Below are 9704 nucleotides of genomic sequence, written 5' to 3' on the forward strand. Positions count from 1 at the left end.
GAATGGCCACAGTACAAAGGCCTATGGTTCATTCTCCAGCACCATTTTCAAAGAAAAGGCTCAAGACAAAATGTAAAAGGCAGCAAACGTTACCTGTTGTTTTCTGCTAAGATTGTAGTTGTTCCCTGCCCCTACCCCATTTTGGGGTTGTTTTTGGGTGGTGATGGTACAGGGGTATAAACCCAGGCCTTTTATACTGAGCTACAGATCTTTAAATTTTTTAATGTATGACAGTATCTTGCTAAGCCACCCAGGCTGGGCTAGAACTTTCAGTTGTCCTACGTGAGCCTCTTCAGTGAGGGAGTATAGGCATGAGCCACACCCAGCTAACCCAAACTCTTTTTTATATTTCTCTATGCTTTTCAAAAATTATACTACTTTAGGGCCAGCCAGATTGCTCAGTGGGTTAAAGCTCCTGCTTAGGCAGGCACAGGGGCCTGGGCCTCTGAGATGTCAAATGTGACCGGGTGGGGTGGCATATGCCTGTAATCCCAGCGTTTGGGAGGCTGAAAAAACAGGAAGGATCACTATAAGTGATGTGTTGTGAGACCCTGTAGACTGTGTACAAAATACATTTTTAAAAAATTATACTATTTTATATGTTTTCATTTAATGGAAAAGTAATAGAATTTTTTTTTTAAGTAATAGAATTTTTAAGAGGCATCATAATAAATATCAATGGACAAAATAATCTGACCAGAGTATTTAATATTTGACAGACACTGCTTAAAACCCCTATTAGATGCTGATCCTATGTTGATTTCTATTCTTCCCAATAATTTAAAAATAGGAATTACAAGCCCTACCTACATTTTACAGGGAGCAAAAGAAAGATCAGAGGGAGAAAGTAACTTGTCTTACCACACAGTAAGTAACGAACTCAGAGCTGGAACTTTATGACCCTGCAGTTGACAATCTCTGTTAACCTGTGCTGCTGTCCCCATACTACGCAAGAGTTCTAGTGACCATTCTCTAGGCATGAAATCACAGGTAAATTACTATTTGACCAAGTCAGAAAAGTCACTAATTCTCTAAGATGAAAAACCAAATAATCTTAATACACAGTTATCCTTCATTTCAGTAGTTTAACATATTTTAGAGATTTTACTAACTGTAGAAAAAATACTAACTTTTTTCCATCGAAAGAGGTGATCTGGAAACAGTAGCGCCTGTCTTCGCAGTCCACCGCCATGACTGAGCAGTTGTCTATGTCCATGGCCAGGCCACCTGCCACGTCTCCGCGGGCTTGGCTCATTAAGTTGCCACCCTGCGTGAAGTAAAACTGTCTATCCCAAGTAGATGACACCAAGCCTGTTTTACTAAATGAAGAAAGCACATTCGCATTTTAATAGTGACACACCTAAGATGACCTTATCAGCCAACCACAAGATAACATGTTTCAAAGAATTAACTTGCCAAAAAGGCACCGAAGTGTCAAGAAGACACAGATACTTTTATTTTAGTCTCTAAATGAATTTGTTTGAATGTGTGCAATTTTTAATCCGAAGCCAGAAATTATCAAATTGCAGCTGTCTTATAATGATGATCTATAAAACTTAAGTTATAGTCTAATATTCCAAGGAAACAGATTCAAAACAAAAAAATGTATTATATTCTTTATTTTACCCCTTAGCCTCCCTTCAGGTTAAGCAGTAAAATCTGACTTGATGTTGTAATTATGTATATTTTAAAGCATGTAAATGATATCTAATAGTATTCACACTGTGACAAGATTTCAGCTCAAGTTAGCTTCATTTCTTTCATAATTCTAAATTATGCTACAAATACCTAGGTAGAATTTTACTTAGAAAAGTATTCATCTACTGCATCTGTCAACAAGTTCACATAAATGCTGGACCCGCTAAAAAGTTTACCTTTAGTAAAATCAAAACACTTGGCAGATCTTATCAATTATGTATTATAGTCACTTCATATTACAAGATATACAATATACGAAAATAGCAACACTTTTCTTACTTCCTGGCATTAAGGTATCCAGCCTTTCGGGTTAAATTCCGATTAACAGGAAATTTGGTGGGGTCTGGGTCGGGCACATACAAAGGGTCACTGGCTACTTCCAAATCCTCTATTGTCTGCTGCATAGTCTCCACATCACTGTCCATTTCCCTGCGAACGCTAAAATAGATAATTTATTATCAGTTAAGCCAACAAAGAACATCTTAGCAGTCAGGTTTACCTACGTATTGGGGTTTTTCCTATATATTTGTTTTATATATATTTTCTTAAAAGAAGTGGCACAGATATTTAAAATGATACATATTTATGTTGAAAACAATATGAAGGCCGAGGAGATGGCTCAGTAGAATAAGTGCTTCCCTGGCAAGCACAAGGGCCTGAGTTCAATCCCCGGTTCTGGAAAAAGAAAAAGAAAAAAATACTAAATTCAAAAAGTAATGAAGCCGTGCTGAATGCCTCCCTCTTGAAGACTTTTCTTTTTTAAAATTTTATTTGTGTGCGTGCGTGTGTGTGTGTGTGTGTGTGTGTGTGTGTGGCCAGCTCAGCCCACCAGGGGGCGGGGCTGGCTGGCATGTGGTGCTGGGGGATTGAACCGCAGTCCCTGTGCTTTGCCAAGCTTGTTCTAAGTAGGTACTTTAGACCACTGAGCCATCTCACCAGCCCTTGAAGACTTTTCAAATTGCTATGTCCTGTGCCTTTAAAACGCAAGCATCGTTAACCTAAGTTAACAGATCAAAACTGGAGAAAAGGGAAAGGCTGCAAGGTCAGCCAACATTTTGGCCCTAGCATTTCAAGGTCAGTGAATACTCGGGACATAGGAGAACCTGTACTGTAACAACATGTAACTCAGTTGTGCTCCAAATTTTCTGATCAAGTAGATTATGGAGCCACAGAGGAATGTGATCGATGATGTAAAGGGGGCCTAGGGAGAGTCACATAGAGAGAAAAAAACATTTTCTCAAGCTTTCACAGAGAGCAAATTGGTCAATCAATGGCCGTGACTCATCCTCATGTCAGACACTGACAAAAGGATGTACAAAGGGTGGTACGACAAAAGGATGTACAAAGGGTGGTACGGGGCTACAGGATAAATCCTGAGAGTACTTGGCTGACCTTATCAGATACAAAAGTTACATTTCTTGTTATATAGGTCTTGGTATATCTTGGTCTTAACCATCCAGCAGAAAAGTATAAAAATGAGTTACATAAAGTAAATCCATATTAATACAATGAGCTGCTAAAGGCTCAAGTCAATAACTTCTGAGGATAACCCACTAATATTATAGACTGCTAGACAGTGTTAAATTGTTTAATTGAATTCAAACACCTATAGTATTTAGATGCTAACAGAATATTCACCTTTGACAGGACAAAAAAAAAAAAAGGATACAAAGGAAAGATCAATTTGTATTTATATATACAAAATAGTTCGGATAAATTTATAGCTACTTTCGCTTAATTCAATGAGAAGAAAGAGGTGTACTAACAGTGTCTGGACAAAATATCCTATCTGCTTCTTGTGCTATGGATAACCACTAGGAAGATAACAATGTACAGTGTATTATCAAAACTGTCCTATTAATCAGCTGTGAAACTGTCTCATTCATATTTATTTCTCAATAAATAAAATAAATAATAAAAAATAAAACATAAGCATCACCAAGTGTGGTTGCACACACCTATGGTCACAGCACGTGGAAGCCTGAGGCAGGAGGACTGCTCAAGACACAAAACACAATCATTCTCAGGGCCAGGGATGGAGCAGAGTGGCACAGCACCTGCCTGGCCCGCAGGAGGCTCTAGCACTGCCTAAAGGCATGAACTACTTTCATCTCCCTCCATGCCCATGACTGCCCCATCACTGCTCAAACTTGCAAACTTGATGAGGATGGTAGTTTCTCTAAGTTTTGATGGCATACAAAGCAAGATTTAGCTAGTAATATCCCAAGTACACCCCACACTACAGCACAAAGGTAATTTCACTTACGATAGGTAATTATTACTATGTGTCTATTTGATTCAAGTATTAAAAACTAGCCCTGAAAATCATTAAATTTGACCTTGTTTGACATTTGATATTGTTATGAAATTAAGAGTTTATATTTTAAGCTAGGTGTGATGGAGTATGACTGCATTCCTAACAGTTGGAAGGCTATTAAGATAGGATAGCTATGAATCAGAGGCCAGACTGGGCTCCAAAGTGAGACCTTGTCTCAAATAAATAAATAAACAAACAAACAAACAACGTAACTCTAAACTCTACAGAAAGGGTGGCAGGAAAGGAAAGGAAAGATCCTCAAACCATGCAAGACACAGAGTAGAGGAAAAACTCCCTCAGAAAATTAAGAGGAAATCCTTTAAAATTTTGACTTTTAGGGGGCCAGGGAGGTGGCTCAGTAGAATAAGCGCTTGCCTGGCAAGCACAAGGGCCTGAGTTCAACCCCTGGTTCCGCAAAAAAAAAAAAACTTAATGCTCAAAATTTTGGCTTTTAGCTGTTAACATATTCACTATACTTCATTTTCAATCTTAAAGGAAAAATACTCACTTCTGCACACTTGTTCCAATATTAGCTAAAAATTCTTCCAGTTGCTCACTGAGGTTTTCAGAACCCATCTTAAAGAAACTTATCTGAGATGAAGGAAGAATGGATACAAGCACAAACACATACAAGGATTATTGAAACAAATAAATCATATAAGCAATCTCTAAGGTACACAGCTAAGTAAAAACAACAACAAAGGAACTCTTCCATTTATGTAATATAAGTTGCAGTTTGCAACCTATACTGGGTGCAAAGGCACTAAGCAAACTAGAATTAAACTCTAATGCACATCCTTTTACATCTAACAGAAAACTAACACAAACGCACAATAAATTTTTTAAAACTGTAAAGTTTTAAATTCTAGAGCATTTTAAACAAATCTTATGGATAAACTATTTCGTATTTACTACAGTGCTAAGTTTTGTTATCTGAGGAATAATAAGTGCCCTTATATCTGAAGGAATATTCAAGTTTCTTTATTGGGAGGGTACTGGAATCGATCTCAGGGCCTTCCACTTGCCAGGCTGGTGCTGTGCCACTGAGCTAAATCCCCAGCCCCTCACGGTTCTTTAAATTCTTGATTTTTTTAAAGGAGTAATAGCCTATCTCATATTGCTCAAAATTCCAGTTTCTAGCTTCCTTTTTTTTTTTTTTCTGATTTCACCAGTTAATTTTTATTTTATTATTATTTTAATGTTAGTACAGGGGGCTGGGGAGATGGCTCAGTGGAATAAGTGCTTCCCTGGCAAGCACAAGGGCCTGAGTTCAATCCCTGGTTCCGCAAAAAAAAAAAAAAAAGTTAGTACAGGACTAGCTTCCTCCTTGATGCATATCTCTTTGGGTGCCTTACAGTTTATCAACCATTTATAATTCAAGAACATGGAACCAACTCAAACTTGTTCATCCTCTTTCAGATTATGCAACAAGAGTGAGTGGGAGGTGCTGGGGACACAGCTTAGTGGCATAAGTGCTTGCCTGGCAAGCACAAAGTCCTAAGTTTAATCCCCAGTACTGTAAAAATAAATAAATAAATAGATAAAATAATAAAAATAAAGAGTGAACGGGAGCTCTAGCAAATGCAGACCTCTGTAATTCACTTAAGTTTTCTTTCCTGTTCCCAACTGGGATGGACAAGGACAAAAAGTGATGTAAGTGATCTCTTGTACTCTAACAACACACAAAACCTTTATTTGCAAGAGAAAATGATTCCCTTCTACTTTGTTAAAATAGTACAGGGGTAACATTATAAAATTATTATTTTTTTAAACCCAGACATAAACGAGGATATTGGCCATTATTGGTAATATCTTTACATTTAATGTAAATGCCAAGTTTGACATCAATCTTTCAGGATAGTTATAATTCACACTATAGTACAGTATGTACCTGAGCTTGCATGTACCCAAGAAGAGGTTCTAACAATGCTATTTTCTTCTTGTACTGAAGAGTATTCAGTGCACAAAAATAATGCATCATGGTCTGGTGTTGCTTTTTTCTGGAAGTGTACACATCTTCTGTCACTTCATACTTTACCTTTGAATAAAAAGATTTAAAATATTATTATAAAAAATCAAAATATTATTAAGTACGTAACTTTAAGTTATCTTCAGTAGTGTCTACAGGGAAAACCCTACCAAGGAAAATATTGTTATCACTACCAACTGAACAGAACTTGTTTTCTGACCTATCAGAAATCATTAAACATACTAGCTAAGCTGACTTTCCTGTTTAACTACCAACTACAGCATTAGTAAGATACATATCCACACATCATTAAAGATGTAAATATCTAAAATAGGTGTGGCAGAGAAAGTGTGGCAGACAACTGTCAGGAACTCTGCCATCAGTCTCTGCCTTCAGCCGGCTCACAGTACACAGCCTCTGCCCTGGTTCTCTGCCTGCGACTCTTCCTCAATTCTGCCAAGTACCAGAGGCACCATCTCCGGCCGCATGGAAGGTGTGCGTTACACAAATATTTATTTTTTGTTAGGAAAAAAACTAACCAAAAGTCTTATTTTTTTAAATGTATTTAGTAAAGGGTCTCACTACACAGATCAGACTCATAGTGATCCTCCTGTCTTCAGCCTCCCAAGCTGGGGCACGCATGACCACAAATCAAAATATAAGACCCTAACTTAAAATAAAAAATAAAGGGAAGAAAGGTAGAAAGAACTGTAAGTGAATAGGGGTAGTGAACAAGTTATATCATGTAGAGGTACAAATTCTCTATGATGAGTATGAGTATTACCATCTAAAATGTACCAACAAAATCTAATTTAAAAAAATAAATAACAGGTCTGGCCTTATAGCTCAGCAGACTAAAGCGCCTGCTTAGGCAGAGCGCAGCCGCTGGGCTTTGTTTGGGGGCTTTCTTTGGCATACTGAGACGGCGATTGAGCCTGGGTGTGGTGCTGCACCAGTAATCCCAGCACTTGGGAGTCTGAAAACAGGACAATCACTACATGTCCGATCACCGCAGTAAGACCCTGTAGACCCTGTCCTAAATCCAGAATGAATAAATAAACAAATAAAGCAAGAAATAAAAAATAAAGCCAGGCCAGATGGCACAAACCTGTAATCCTAGTATTCAAAAGGCTCAGACAAGAAGATTGCTGAGAGTTCAAGACTGGCCTGGGTTACATAGTTCAAGGCCATCCTGTATTACAAAGCAAGACCTTGTCTCAAGACACAAAAAAGACAGGCATATAGCTCAGTGGCACAGCACCTGCCTGGCAAGAGTAAGGTCCTGAGTTCAATTCCCAATACCCAAAAAAAGAAAAGAAAAAGAAACAAAACAAAATTAAAAGCATAAAAACTAAAGGAGCCAGCAAAATAGCTCAGTGGACTAAAGTGCCTGCTTAGGCAAGCTTAGGTAAGCACAAAGACTGCGGTTCTATCCCTGGCTCATGCTGCCCCAATCCCACCCCCAGGGAAGGGTGAGCTGGCCCGAGTCCAGGCCTACTGGCACACACTGTAATCCCAGCACTGGGAAGGCTGAAAGCAGGAGGATCACCATGAGTCCGAGCTACACAGTAAGACCCTGTCAGAACCAAATACTTTAAAAAACAATAAAAAATAGATGGGTATATAACCCTGTGGCATGAGCACCTGCCTAGCCAACACAAGGTCCTGAGTTCAATCCCTGACACAATAATAATAATAATAATAATAATAATAAAATGGACCAGGAAATGTAGCTCAGTGATAGAGCACCCCTGGGGTCAAGCTATAAAAAACTCCTTCTCCTTCAGTAATGTTATTTGAGACCTTTATTATATCTTGCAAACTGAACCCCTTCTACTGGATTCCCTTTGGTTGTGGCCGCTTCATGCTTTCATTAGTGGTTCTGTTGTACCGCACAACTACACCGTGTCACTTACCACTTGGAATTCTTTGGGGATTGCTCGTTTCTTCTCACAGAAATTTCCCGGTCGGATTAATACAGTAATCTGGCTTCAAACTACTTCTCTATTGTCACTTCTGTTACATCACCCCGAAGACCTCCATTGTACCAGACACACTATAATGATTCTTTTCAATGATCACCAAAATACTAACTAGAATACAGTGAAAATTTCTATAACACAAGTACTCTGCATGTATTACCTAACTTCCTCTTCACAACCTAGTGGGGTTTTTTTCTCTTTCATTTTTTTCTTTTTTTTTTTTTTCTTTCTGTATTTAGGAAAGTCTACAGGGTCTATGGGGTCTCACTACGTAAATCAGACTGACAGTGATTCCCGTTTTCAGCTTCCCAAGCACTGGGATTATAGGCACAGGCCACCATGCCCAGTCTCAATGGTCATCTCAGCGCACCCTGGGAGCAGGGCCGGCACAGCATGCCAGGGATTGAACCCCTGCCACTGCGCTCTGCCTAAGCAGGCACTTTAGTCTGCTGAGCTATCAGGCTGGCCTTCTTTCATTTGATAGGAAAATAAGGTTGGGAATTAGCAGAAGAACATGACTTCAGGTAAATTTAGTGGCAGGGCTCCAATTTGTTCCCAGCCTGACTCCAGCACAAGAGCTTCAGACCTGTACATCCTCCCAGCTCCGCCATTAACCTCTGCTAAGGCTTTGGAAGGAACACATCTACTCCCTCCACCTGCATCCGTGATACCCTCTTATCTTCAGTGCAACACAATGCTGCCTTCTGCAAGTACGGGATTTCCCAGTTCACCAATCAAAGCCCTTCTGCACTTTCAACATTTTGGTAAAACCTCTAGTTTTGCAATTGGGACTGGGAATATAGCTCAGTGGAATAAGTGCCTGCCTGGCATGTGCAAGGTCCTGAGTTTGATCCCTGGTACTGCAAAACAAAACCAAAAATATTCTATTTTTGTGATTGACTCCCATTAATCCACACCTCTTCCTCCTTGTACTCTGGCACTTAATCCAGTCCTACGCAGTCACACAAAAGCCTTCAGTAACTGTGGAGTAGCCACTCCTAGAGGGCGGGGGTGGAGCCTACTCACACCATTCCTTCAACATACTGTTACATATAAAGCAGGTACTCAGTAAGTTTAAAAAAGCAATGAAAGACTGTTTTATAAAGAGACTTGGAAGAGTCAGACTCAATGTAAAATATGCCAAATCTTATACACAGAGTCCTTCCCTATTTCTTTAAGCAAAAGTAATACAGAGACCTCAAAACATACACATTTGATCAATAAGTGTCTGCTCCATCAAGCAGTCTGTGGACTGAGACTAGAAACGACAGGCAGATCCCATTCATGGGCACCATGGCTGGCACAGAGAAAATGTGACTCCACGTGAACTCCCATGGGCGGCGGCAGCAGCCAAGGTACACCCAGCAAGTCCCAGGCATAGAGATCACCTCACTCAAGCATCCAGGGAGGCCTACACAGCAAACCTGGAACAGGCACTGGAGAGCCAGCTCATCTGAAGGAGCACCCAGATGAGCCTGCTTATATTCTGCTATCTAACCTTTACCTGAATGCATTTCTCCTCAAGTGCAATAAAATATGCCTGGACTTCGCTGCTTGAAACATCAAAAGAAAACTAACCCTTTAAATGAAGATAACCTCATAACAGATTTTTTTTTTTTTTAATTATATACGTAGCAACTCAACTTTTTTTTGGTACCAGGAATCAAACTCAGGACCTCACACTTGCTAGACAGGCGCTGTGCCACTGAGCTAAATTCCTGACCCTCAACATTTTTTT

The 9704-nt window shown here is 39.4% G+C and overlaps 1 protein-coding gene across 1 annotated transcript in view; it reads right to left on the minus strand.

Annotated features, from left to right (window-relative positions):
- Appl1 (adaptor protein, phosphotyrosine interacting with PH domain and leucine zipper 1) overlaps positions 1–9704 on the minus strand; it is a 44823-nt gene that overhangs the window by 17750 nt on the left and 17369 nt on the right. Inside the window, exons 6-10 of the mRNA XM_023715724.1 lie at positions 8013–8077; positions 5907–6053; positions 4524–4606; positions 1978–2136; positions 1131–1319 (exon numbers count right to left, since the gene is read on the minus strand). Coding sequence (XP_023571492.1) covers positions 1131–1319; positions 1978–2136; positions 4524–4606; positions 5907–6053; positions 8013–8077 — 643 coding nt within the window. The remainder of the gene's footprint in view (positions 1–1130; positions 1320–1977; positions 2137–4523; positions 4607–5906; positions 6054–8012; positions 8078–9704) is intronic.

The sequence above is a fragment of the Octodon degus genome, unplaced genomic scaffold (genome assembly GCF_000260255.1).
Source record: "Octodon degus isolate 3935 unplaced genomic scaffold, OctDeg1.0 scaffold00043, whole genome shotgun sequence".
In the NCBI taxonomy this organism is placed as follows: Eukaryota; Metazoa; Chordata; class Mammalia; order Rodentia; family Octodontidae; genus Octodon; species Octodon degus.